This window comes from Prionailurus viverrinus, chromosome B4, assembly GCF_022837055.1.
Source record: "Prionailurus viverrinus isolate Anna chromosome B4, UM_Priviv_1.0, whole genome shotgun sequence".
Classification (NCBI taxonomy): Eukaryota; Metazoa; Chordata; class Mammalia; order Carnivora; family Felidae; genus Prionailurus; species Prionailurus viverrinus.
In genome coordinates, this window is record NC_062567.1 from 118,882,682 (window position 1) to 118,896,022 (window position 13,341).

Genomic DNA, 13,341 nt, shown 5'->3' on the forward strand with positions numbered 1-13,341 from the left:
CATATCTACCACCCAAACCAGCTTGAGATCTTAAAATTTCTGAAAAATCAGGTGGTTGACATGGCAGGGAAGGAGGTGGGTTAGAAGACAAGAGGAGATAAAAACAAAATAAATTTTTGGTTGAATTTATCTAATGACCTTACTGAGGGGAAAAAAACAATGATGACAACAAACAAACAAACAAACAACAACAACAAAAAAAACAAGATATGAGGCCTAGACTTACTACTAGTTTATTTTAAGGATTCTTAATTGTTTTTAGCTCCAGCTCCTTCCTGACATAATTATATTAATGCTCAGGAGACTAAGAACCAAAACTACTGAGATTGTGAGCCTCCTGCCTCTGGTGTGATTTCTGGGCTCTCTCATGCTATTCCAGACCCACCCTCCGTGACTGATTGAAGACACCTCTGTATGAGTAACACCAAATTATGTCAAAGATTAGATTCATCACCTCCAATTAACCTTCAGCTTGTGTTTTCAATATGTGTGTGCAGCTTCATCATACACAACAAAGACACTTTCTTCAACAATGCCACAAGAAGTAGAATCGTACATCACATTTTACAAAGAATAAAGTATGAAGAAGGAAAAAACAAAATTGGTAAGTAGCATATTAGTATAATAAGCTACATTTGATTTGGGAGATTACAGACTTTTTTTCCTTTGGTTTTATAAAGTGTATATCAATTCTATAACTTCTCATGATTTATAAAACCTCTACTCCCCTGATGGATAACTCACAAGTGTAAAGCCTTAATAGCACCCTTAGATCTTTTAAAAATAGCATGTTATCTCATGTATGTAAGATCAGGGAAAAATTCTCTTAGTTCAATAAATATTTATGGTGTTCCCATTATGTGCCAGGCAGTGGGCTAGATGTTGGGGGAGATGGGCATGGTTATCTTCTGGAGCATATGTTCAAGAAGTTAAAAGCCAGCAATAAACAAATAAGTAAATACAGTGAATAACATGAAGAAATTGAAATGGGTGATCTTACAGAGATAGACTGGCAAGGGGTGGAGGGTGGAGATCAAGATGAGATGGAGTGGTCAAAGGAAGCTTCACTGAGAAGCCAGGATTTGAACCGATACCTGATGACAAGAAGGGGACAACATGGGAAGATAGCGGGGGAGTTGTTCTAGGCAAGTGCAGAGATGAACTGTCACACATAAGGAAATTCTCCAAATAATCACCTCCTCCATTAAATAACTTCCATTATTCTTTTTTTTTAAATGAAATTTATTGTCAGATTGGTTTCCATACAACACCCAGTGCTCATACCAGCAGGTGCCCTCCTCAATACCCATCACCCACTTTCCCCTCCCTCCCACGCCCCATCAACCCTCAGTTTATTCTATTTTTAATCGTCTCTTATGGTTTACCTCCCTCCCTAACTTTTTTTTCCCTTCCCCTCCCCCATGGTCTTCTGTTAAGTTTCTCAGGATCCACATAAGAGTGAAAACACATGGTATCTGTCTTTCTCTGTATGACTTATTTCACTTAGCATATTCTTATATATGTATTTTATTTTTCATTTTATTTAACTTCATTTTTAAATTCCACTATAATTAATATACAGTGTTGTGTTAATTTCAGGTGTACAATATAGTGATTCAACAATTCTATGCACAGTGCTCATCATAATAAGTGCACCTTAATCCCCTTCGCCTATTTCACACACACACACACACACACACACACACACACACACACACACACACACACACCCAGTAACTACTAAGTTGTTTCTGTAATTAAAAGTCTGTCATTTGGTTTGTCTCCTTTATTTCTTTGTTTCTTATATTCTACATATAAGTGAAATCATACGATTTTTGTCTTTCTCTGACTTCACTTAGTATTATACCCTCTAGATCCATCTATGTTGTTGCAAATGGCATGATTTCATTCTTTTTTAATGGCTGAGTATTATTCTAGTGTGTGTGTGTGCACGTGTGTGTCTGTGTGTGTGTGTGTGTGTGTGTGTGTATAAATATATAAACGCACAACGCATCTGTATCCATTCATCTATCAATGGACATTCACAATTCATATTTGGGACTTTTTTATGAGAACCTTTCCATATTATTTTATCACATTTTCTACATTATTAAACATATTATCATCTATCAGGAGGATTTGGGTGGCTTTGTCCTTATTTCTGTCCAAACAAGCTTTTTATCAGTAGTTTAAATAATGACCTATAGCACTCAGGATCTAGTCAGGAGACAAAAATCACACATAATTTTTATAGGGAAAATGTAATATAAAAACTATGACAGAGGATTGGAGTAATCAGGGATTGGCTAGTAAAGGGTAAAGAGAACTCTAAAGGATAAAGAAATAGCAGATATTAAGGGTATCTACCACTTTTGGGAAGACTCCCCCCAGCAGAGCTGTGATTCAGACTCTGCTGGAAATGGTGCGGCTGTGGTTCACTAGGTGGCAGAGCAGTGTTCTGGAGTTGCTGGCAGAAATTGCCTGGAGGGGCTCCAGGGAAGCCATTCATTGGGAGGTGTTGCACCAACAGCACTACTCTGTGAAACTGTTTAAGGAAATACCTGCCCTTGGGGCAGTACCATGTGCTACCGGCCACCATGCACTGCCGGAAGTTGGTGCCATAGAAGCCATGTGTTGCAGAAGCCTGCTGAGAGGAGCATACTGGTACCAGGAAGGCAAACTCCTTACTCTTCCAGAGTCCTTCCAGTGCCCTCTACTGACAAAGCCTAACATTGTACAGCCTGGTAAAGAAGAAATATTTACAAGGTCCAGCTCCATTATTGCAAAGTAGGCAATGAAAATATATTTGGAATTAAGAGGCAAATAAATTGATACCTGGTATATGGCTTAAACAGCCTGCCCATCAAGCTTTCAGGTCGGGTGGACTCTGGAGGGATGCATTAAATATGTTTGTCTTTGGAGTCCAGAGCATAAGAGATCTCAGTGATCTGGAAATCTTAGCCAAATCCAACAAGGTGACATTTAATAGTTTGTAAATGTAAAGTCCTACACTCGAATTCAGCAAAACAACTACCCTGGTACAGTGTGGGAGAAATGTTGCTCAACAACATCATGAGAGGAACAGACTTGAGAGGCTTAGTTGAATGCAAGCTCAGTGAGTCATTAGTATGGTGAAGCTGCCAAAAACTGCTTTGATCCCAAGCTGAATAAATTAAAATATAATACAGAGAAAATGAGAGCTATCTAGTCCAAATCTGAAAACACCTGAAATAATAAGTTCAGTGAGAGTCTATGTAGGTGGGTATCGTAAAATTGAACCTGATTTAGGTCTTTATTAACTTCAGTGGGGTTGTGGGTTAGCACATCTTTATATTTTCTGCAACAGTCAACCATCCTTGAGACACATCCTCTCCATAAAGTCCTCCATGACCATTCCAGCTTGAAAGTATTCTTTCTTCTTCCTGTGAATTCCTATGGCAACTACTTCTGAAATGTTTATTTAATAAGCAATCATGTACAACTCTTCTTTCATTATCTTGAATTCTTTATTTTCAATGATATTATGAAAATTCTACCACGCAAAAAGAACCACCATTAATATTTTGGTGTATTAAATAACTTAAAAGAAAGGATAATAACCATATGATCTTCTCAATAGATGCAGAAAAAGCATTTTACAAAGTATAGCATCCATTCTTGATAAAAACTCTCAACAAAGTAGGGATAGATGGAACATACCTCAACATCATAAAGGCCATATGTGAAAGACCCATGCTAATCTCATCCTCAGTGGGGAAAAACTGAGAGTCTTCTCCCTATGGTCAGGAACAAGACAAGGATGTCCACTCTCACCATTACTATTTAACATAGTACTGGAAGTCTTAGCCTCAGCAATGAGACCACAAAAAGAAATAAAAGGCAGCTAAATCAGCAAGGGAGAAGTCAAGATTTTACTATTTGCAAACAAAATGATAGTCTATGTAAAAAACCCAAAAGACTCCACCAAAAATTTCTAGAACTAATACATGAATTCAACAAAATCACAGGTTATAAAATCAATGTACAAAAATCTGTTGCATTTCTATACATCAGTAATGAGGCAGCAGAAAAAGAAATCAAGGAATCAATCCCATTTGCAACTGCACCAAAAACAAGAGACCTAGGAATAAACCTAACCAAAGAGGTAAAAGACCTGTACTCTGAAAATTATAGAAAGAAATTGAAGAGGATACAAAGAAATGGAAATGCATTCCATGCACATGGCTGGGAAGAACAAAGATTGTTAAAATGTCTATACTATCCAAAGCAGTCTATACATCTACTGCGATCCCCATCAAAATACCACCAGCATTTTTCACAGTGGTAGAAAAAAAAACAATTGTGAAATTTGTATAGAGCCACAAAAGACCCCAAATAGCCAAAGCAATCCCAAAAAAGAAGAACGAAACTGGAGGCATCATGATTCCAGATTTCAAGCTATTTTATAAAGCTATAGTCATCAAGACAGTATGGTACTGACACAAAAACAGACAGATCAATGGAACAGAATTAGAAAACTCAGAAACGGACCCACAATTATATGGTCAACTCATACTTGACTAAGCAGGAAAGAATTTCCAATGGAAAAAAGGCTGTGTCTTCAACAAATGGTGTTGGGAAAACTGGACAGCAACATGCATAAGAATGAAATCAACCACTTTCTTATACCATATACAAAAACAAATTCAAAATAGATTAAAAAAACCTAAATGTGAGGCAAGAAACCATCAAAATCCTAGGGGAGAATACAGGCAGCAACCTCTTTGACCTCAGCTATAGCAACTTCTTACTAGACATGTCTCCAAAGGCAAAGGAAACAAAAGCAAAAATGAACTGTTGGGACTTCATCAAAATAAAAATCTTCTGCACAGCAAAGAAAACAATCAACAAAACTAAAAGGCATCCTATGGAATGAGAGAAGATATTTGCAAATGACCTATCAGATAAAAGGTTAGTATCCAAAATCGATAAAGAACTCCTCAAACTCATCACCCAAAAAACAAATAATCCAGTGAAGAAATGGACAGAAGATAGGAATAGACTCTTTTCCAAAGAAGACATACATATGGCCAGCAGACACATGAAAAGATGCTCACCATCACTCATCATCAGGGAAATGCAAATCAAAACCACAGTGGGATACCACCTCACACTTGTCAGAATGGCTAAACTCAACAACATAAATATTATATTAATTACTTTTTAAATATGTATCCCCTATTTGCTCATGTAATTTTAACAAACAAGATATATTACACTTCACTTTTATCATAACTTTTTCAGTTAACATTGTATCATAAAAATGCTAGGAAAGAAATGAGCAGAAGTGAAATGATTATGATAGTAGCTATTCTGAATTATTTCATAAAATACAAATTTTTAAAGACAGTGCCTTCACTACTATTGGTGCTATAACTTGCAATACATCTCACAATTTATTATAACATGCTAGTGTATTGAGACTGTAGCTAAAAACTGCTAGTCTGGACAGTAAGCTCTTTAGTTGTAAATACGCTGCCTTATTCATCTTCGTATCATCATTGCCTAGCACACTCTCTGGCATGTAGTATGAGTGCTTCTTGAACTGAATTGAAAATGTTTTAAACACAATATCTAATCATCAGCATCCTTAGACAGTAAAAAAATTGTGTACAATGAGGCCATTCATCAATAACTTAACTTTTGCATCTCAAAATGTGAGCTATTTTTACAAATAGCCAAGATGAAGACCAAAGGACAGAGACAGTGATTTGTAAATATTCTGGAGGAGTGCGGGAAATGTTGTATTGCTACCAGTTATAAATGATCTTTGTAAACGTTTCTCATTTGTTAAAAGGAGAATTCTATTCAAGAACCCCAATGCTTTTTATCTTTTAAGGTTTTATTTAAATTCCAGTTAGTTAACATAGTGTGTAATAATAGTTTCAAGGGTACAACATAGTGATTCAACACTTCAACCCAACATCCAGCGCTCATCACGAGTGCACTCCTTAATCCCCATCACCTGTTTCACCCATCACCACCCCTCCCCCCCATCTGGTAACTATCAATTTGTTCTCTGTAGTTAAGAGTCTGTTTCTTGGTTTGCCCCTCCCTCTTTTTTTTCCCCTTTGCTCATTTGTTTTGTTTCTTAACTTCCACACATGAGTGAAATCACTTGGTATTTGTCTTTGACTGACTTATATTGCTTAGCATAATACTAACTCCATCCATGTCATTGCAAATAGCAAGATTTCATTCTTCTTTATGACTGAGGAAAAAGTCCATTTTGTGTGTGTGTGTGTGTGTGTGTGTGTGTGTGTGTGTGTGTATGGTGTGTGTATATATATTTGGTACACACATATATATCTCACATATTCTTTATTCATCAGTTCAGTGCTTTGAAAATTGGTAATGATGACCTGGAGAAGTATCTAATTTAGAAATGACCAATCACAGAGTAAATTATTAACACAGAGTCAGGCATTATGCTAAAAAACATGGAGTAAAACTACAAATGCTCGGTTGACCCAGAGTTTCATTGTCATCTTTGGTTTTACAAATAAAAGAAACAACAGAAGAAATTTTAATTTATTGATAGAATAATGTTTATCTAATGTTATTTTCTACCTAAACTCTTTCTGAAAGTGACATCTTCCATGAGCCAATAGTGATCAAAAATAATACAAAAATACTGATTTGTAAACATGATTCATAAGGATATTTTGCTGGAGTGTAAACTACCACTATGTAAGTTTTCCTGATTCACTCTGAATTTGTTACAACTGTGAAAATCAAACCTGTTGAAATCCATTTTCAAAATAGAGCAATTAATAGATCAACTAAGATTTTTTAACAATATAAGTACATGAAATAAATTTTGAAATTGACTTGTATTTTCAAAATTGGTACTCAAAGGGGAAGTTAGTGGAGTAGTAGACTTCAAGTAGGAACTATTTTCTCACTTTGCAGGACTTTGATAAATTATGATAAGTTTACAGAGGTCATCAACAGAGTCTGTTATTAGGTCCCTGTCAATTCTGTTTTTTCTAATATCTGGGATGTTTGAAAGTTGATTGCTGAGATATGTGGAATTCTCAATAGAGACTCCAGGGAATCAGAGTTTTCCACATAATCATTTTTATTCATTTGTTGCAAAGGTATTATTGAGGGCCTCCTGCCTGCTAGACAAAATACAAAAGCAATACAGATACTTATACTTCACATGTTTTTCTTAGGCATTTAGTGTTAATGTCAAGCATCTTAAAACAGTACTGTGTTACGGTGGTTAAAAGTACATGAACATTGATTGACCCTCCATCAGTAAAAAGTGAATCAGTGTATGTTCTATCTCCCACTGAGGCTAAGCCTATGCACTCTAATCAGAATCTAAAGCATAGGGAGCATTCCCCTACTAGTCACTTGAGAGACATTGTTCTAGTCAACTTCTTTGAGGTACATTTTAGGAAGTAGCATAATTCTTGATCTGAAAGAAACTTCAAAGGTCAACACATTCAACTTCTGATGTCCAAGAAGGAGTGACAGGCACAAGATCAAAGGGAAAACAGACAAAAAAGTATGAGACTACTATTTTCAAGACATCAAATGTTGGGCAGCCAAGAATAGGGATCCCTGAGAAACAGAAAACAAATAAGGTGAGCCCCATAATTGTCTCCACTTGCTATTTTGACATAGTTTCTAGATAGCAGGCTAGGGAAGGAGAACCCAGGCAGAACCTGGTAGCCTGCCTGAGTTGAGAAGATGTTGCTGAGAGTCCAAGGAGACCAAGGCAGTTAGAGTTCACAGAACAGAGTACCATAAAGTAGAAAGTTCCACCAAGAGAGAACTCTGAAGATCAGCAGCAGGTCCCCGCTCAAGTATTTAGCTGACTACTGATTAGTGGATATGTATTAGGAAACTATCCAAAGTCAGTGAAAGAACAACCACAAAGGATTTCCAATGTTATTGGAACACCTCATCATTCGCAGAGCATGGAACATAAATGCTCTAAAGAGCCCAATCCAAAATCGAGAAGTTAATAAACCAAGTAAAAAAAAAAAAAAAGCAAGGCCTAATTCTTTGCTGCCTGCAAGAAACACACTTTAAATATAAAGACAGAAATAGGTTAAAAGTAAAAGGTTCAAAAAAGTTATACCATGCCAACCAAAAGAAAGCTGAAGAAGCTATGCTGATATCAGATAAAAATAGATTTCAGAGAAAAGAATATTACCAGGGATAAAAATGAATTTAGTCAATTCATCAGGAGGACATAACAATCCTAAAAGCCTACAGCTTCAAATGACACGAAGCAAAAACTGACAGAAATGCAAAGAGAAATAGACAACTTCACAGTTATATATTTCCAATACTTCTTTCTCAGTGATTAATAGAATAAATAGACAGAAAATCAGTAGGAGTTAGAAGACCTGAATAACATTACCAGTGAACTTAAATGATCTTTTAGATCAGTCCACTACCAACAACAGCAGAATATGTACTTTTTTTTCAAGTACACCTAGAACATTACCAAGATTGGCATATTTGGGGGGGAATAAAACATGATTGATGGATTTAAAGGGATTCAAGTCCTACAGAGTATGTTTTTTGACCACAGAGGAAGTAGATTATATGTTAATAAGATAATTTCTGGAAATTTTACAAATATTTAAAGCTAATACACTTTTAAATAGCTCATCAGTGGAAGAAGAAATCAAAAGAGAAGTCAGTATGTTGTATTCATTGAAAAAACAACATATCGAAAAGTGTGCAGTACTTAGGGAGAAATTTATAATACTATATGCCTATATATGAAAAGAAATACCCAAATTAATGATCTCCCCTTCCACCCTAAGAAACAAAAAGAAAAGGGAATTAAAGTAGGTAGATGAAAGGAAATAATAAAAGAGAAGAAATCAGTGAAATAGAAAACAGAAAAAACAATAGAGAAAATCATTGAAACCAAAAGCTGTTTCTTTGAGGAAAAATATAAAACAAACAAAAAAATTTATAAACCTTGTGGTGGATACACCCAAGGCGACTTCCCAGTGAGTCATGCCCTGTGTAATTCCTTCTCCTTAAGTGTGAGCAGAAACTGTAGCTTAAATTTAACCAATAGAATATTGCAAAGGTGATTGTGTCACTCCTGTGATTATGTTACATTACAAAGCTTAAGAGATCTTCCAGATGTGGAAAAGTTCTTAATCAGTTTGACTTTGACTTAATCAAAAGGAAGATCATTCTGGGTGGGCCTGACCTAATCAGGTTTAGGCCTGTCCCCAGCTCAGAAACTTGCAGTGACACAGATTCCCTCTCTCCTTTGCTGGTTTTGATCAAGCAAGTTGCCATGAATACTGTAGCCACAAGGAAATCAATTCTGTCAATCATGTAAGGCAGCTTGGAAGTGGCTCCTCTCCTAGCTGAACTTCCAGGTAAGAATGCAGTATAGCCAAAACCTTTGCTTTGGCTTTGTGAGACCCAAAACAGAGAACCTAGGTGAAGCATATATCCAGACTTCTGACTAAAAGAAGCTGTGAGATAATAATGTTTTTAGCTACAATATATCTTATAATTTGTTACACAGTGATAGAACACTAATGCAGACTTCTAGCCAGGCTTATCAGGTAGTAAAGAGAGAAAACACAAATTCCTAAATTTCTAGGAATAGGAAAGGTGATCTCACCAAAAATTTTCTGAATATTTTTAATAATCTTTTATTATGAATAATCTTTGTCAATAAATTTGACAAATGAAACGGACAAATTTCTTGACAGATGAAAATAAAACCCATTCAAGAAGAAATAACCTTGTGTTGTTGATTTTGGCCATTCTGACAGGTGTGGGGTGATATCGCATTGTAGTTTTGATTTGCACTTTTCCTGATGATCAGTAATGTTGAGCATCTTTTCATGTGTTTCTCGGCCATCTGGATGTCTTTTGAAAAATGTCTATTCATGTCTTCTGCACATTTCTAAATTGGGTTATTTGTTTTTTGGGTGTTGAGTTGTGTAAGTTCTTTATATATTCTGGAATGTGTATCTCAGATATGTCATTTGCATATATCTTCTCCCATTCCATAGGTTGCCTTGTAGTTTGGTGGATTGTTTCCTTCACTGTGCAGAAACTTCTTATTTTGATGTGGTCCCAGTAGTTTATTTTTGCTTTTGTTTCCTTTGCCTCGGGAGACATATCTAGAAAGAAGTTGCTGTGTATGGCTGATATCAAAGAAGTTTTGGGTTTCCTGTCTCACATTTAGGTCTTTCATCCATTTTGAATTTATTTTTGTGTATGGTGTAAGAAAGTGGTCCAGTTTCATTCTTTTGCATGTTGCTGTCCAGTTTTCCCAAAACCATTTGTTAGAGAGACTGTCTTTTATCCACTGGATATTCTTCCCTGTTTTTGTTGAAGATTAACTGACCATAATTGTGGGCTCATTTCTGGGTGTTTTATTCTGTTCCGTTGATCTTTGTGTCTGTTTTTGTGCCAGTACCATACTGTTGTGATCACTACAGCTTTGTAATATAACTTGAAGTCCAAAATTGTGATGCCTCCGGCTTTGCTCTTCTTTTTCAAGATTAGTTTGGCTCTTTAGGTTCTTCTGTGGTTCCATACAAATGTTTTTTGTTCTATTTCTGTGAAAAATTCTGTCGGTATTTTGATAGGGATTGCATTAAATATGTAGATTGCACAGATGTGGAGAAAGGGGAACCCCCTTACACTGTTGGTGAGAATGCAAACTGGTGCAGCCACTATGGAAAACATTATGGAGGTTCTCCCAAAAGTTAAAAATAGAACTACCCTACAATCCAGCAATTGCACTGCTAGGTATTTATCAAAAAAATACAAAAATACTAACTCAAAACAAGACATGCATCCCAATGTTTATAGCAGCATTATCTACAGTAACCAACCCAAGTGTCCACAAGCTGATGAATGGGTAAGGAAGATGTGGTACACATACACAATGGAATATTACTCGGCCATAGGAATGAAATCTCACCATTTGCAATGACATGAATGGAGCTAAAGAGTATTATGCTAAGCAAAATAATTTAGGGAAAGGCAAATACCATATGATTTCACTCGTATGTAGAATTTAAGAAACAAAACAGATGAGCCAAGGAACAAAAAGTGAGAGTGGCAAATCAAGAAACAGACTTTTAACTATAGAGAATAAACTGATGGTTACCAGAAGGGAGATGGGTGGGGGATGGGTTAAATAAATGGGATTAAGGAGTGCACTTGTGATGAGCACCAGCTGATGTATGAAAATGTTGAATCACTGTATTGTACACCTGAAACTAACATAACGCTATATGTTAACTGGAATTTAAATAAAAACAAAAAAATAAACTTATGTATATAAGCTTAAAAAAAGAAGAAATAACCTAGTTAGCCCCGTATGTATTAAAGAAATTGAATTTGTACTTTAGAATCTTCTCACAAAAATACCCCTGCAGGCCCAGATTATTTTATATATGAATTCTATGAGCCATTCAAGAAATAATACCAATTTAAAAAAGCTCTTTCACAAAATTGAAACAAATAGTTATATATCCGTATGATGGAATACTCAACAATGAAAATGAGCTACAACATGGGTGAATTTCAAAGTAATTATCCTGAGTGAAAGAATTCAGACAAAAAAAGAGTAAATGCTAGATGATTCCATTTATACAAAACTCTAGAAAATGCAAACCAATAATGACAGAAAGCAGATCAGTGTTGCCTTGGAGATGGCATAGGGAGGAGTGCCGTTCCAAAGTGGCATGATAAACTTTAGGGTATTTGGGGTAATGGATATATTTGCTATCTTGGTGCTGATGGTTTCAGGTGTGCATATGTAAGTCAAATCTTCTCAGATTGTGTGTTTTACATCTCTGTCATCTGTCGTATGTCAGTTATGCCTCAGTAAAGCTATTTTAAAAATAATCCACATACCTAACACCCTTCCCCCATTTTATATATGAGAAAATTAAAGCCTGAGGGCAAGAGAACTTTTTCAAAGTCATACCACTAGTCCATTGCAGAAGGGTTAGATTTATCTACATTGAAGCTTCTAGATCAAAATATAAAAAGAGCTCCTGGAAGAAAATCATTTTTTGGTATGATAAATGTATCCACTTTTCTCAATACATTCTTGTCTCTGTGCCAGGTATGCGTCACTGTTTGGTTTCTATTTGAAAATCTGATTTCCCAGCCCTTGATTCCAATTTGCTAGCACATAGCAAAACTTTCCAAACTGAGTCCCCAACTGGGTTCAAATCATTTTTGAAAACCTAGATTGCTTGCTCCAAAAAGTACCACCCTCACATTAGTCTTGAACATTGTGAGGATTCAAACTCAGTATTAGTTCAAACTGAACTTTTTTATCATTTTAGGTCTGAATCGTTTGCTTACCAATGGCTCCTATGAAGCTGCATTTCCTTTGCACGAGGTATTGTCCTGCCTTTCCTCCTCCTCTGTCAATTTCTTGTTATTAAATCACCTTCTGGGAATAGTCATTAATTGAGTTTGCTGATATGACATTTGTTCAGAGTGAAATTAATTTGTTCAATGGATAATGAGGGAGGGCCTACTTGCATTGTGACGTCTCTCCCCCAGCACAGATTTATTTTATGTATCTTTATGTAAGTGTAAGAATACTTGAGTCAAGAGTCACTCAGCATGAGTTCAGAGGAATCGCTGAGGGACTCCAAGTCATAAAATTAGAGAAGCATTGAAAATTTGCATGAGGCACCACACCCATGGGGAAAATGTTGCTGAAATATATAGTCTCTGCAACAAAGAAATTTATAGCTATTTCTTCGAGAGTAGGGGGGAGCCATTTTGAAAAGTCTCTGGTAACCAGAGGGTGATGAATGGAAATGAATAGTATTGTACATATTATTGCTCATTTAAGTTACATAAATTTTGATATTCTCTTTATTTGCTTCATGGTTTTTGTCATCTATAAGGATTTTAGTAAATGTAATTGTGAGTACCCTTAACTCTGTTTTGGGTTATTTAACCCAGAATTCTCTTTTACACATAGGTTTACAGGGACTTAATCCTCATGATTGGTGAAAGATGGTTCTCATCTTCATGGTATTGAGCCCCTACTTTGTACCAGTCACGGTGTGCCACAGCAGAAAGATGACTATCACAGACCATGCCTTGTAGGACCTCACAAACTAGCCAGGCTGGAACTCCTGGGAGTGATTTCCAGAAGCCTTATACTAGCAATGATGATAACAGTTTGCCAATAAACTTTGGAGAACTGTTCCAACAGTTCATAAATGGCAAGTCTTTCCAAAACATACCTTTTATTATTTGGCTTAGAGTACTGCCCCTGTTGTTTTAAATACTACAAGCACACAAAGGTGA

At 36.0% G+C, this 13,341-nt stretch overlaps 1 protein-coding gene across 2 annotated transcripts in view; it reads left to right on the plus strand.

Annotated features, from left to right (window-relative positions):
• Positions 1-13,341, plus strand: part of ANO4 (anoctamin 4) — a 395,947-nt gene that overhangs the window by 279,479 nt on the left and 103,127 nt on the right. For both annotated transcript variants that reach the window (XM_047866608.1, XM_047866607.1), the window contains 2 exons: positions 498-604; positions 12,357-12,412. In XM_047866608.1, the coding sequence (XP_047722564.1) occupies positions 498-604; positions 12,357-12,412 (163 nt within the window). The remainder of the gene's footprint in view (positions 1-497; positions 605-12,356; positions 12,413-13,341) is intronic.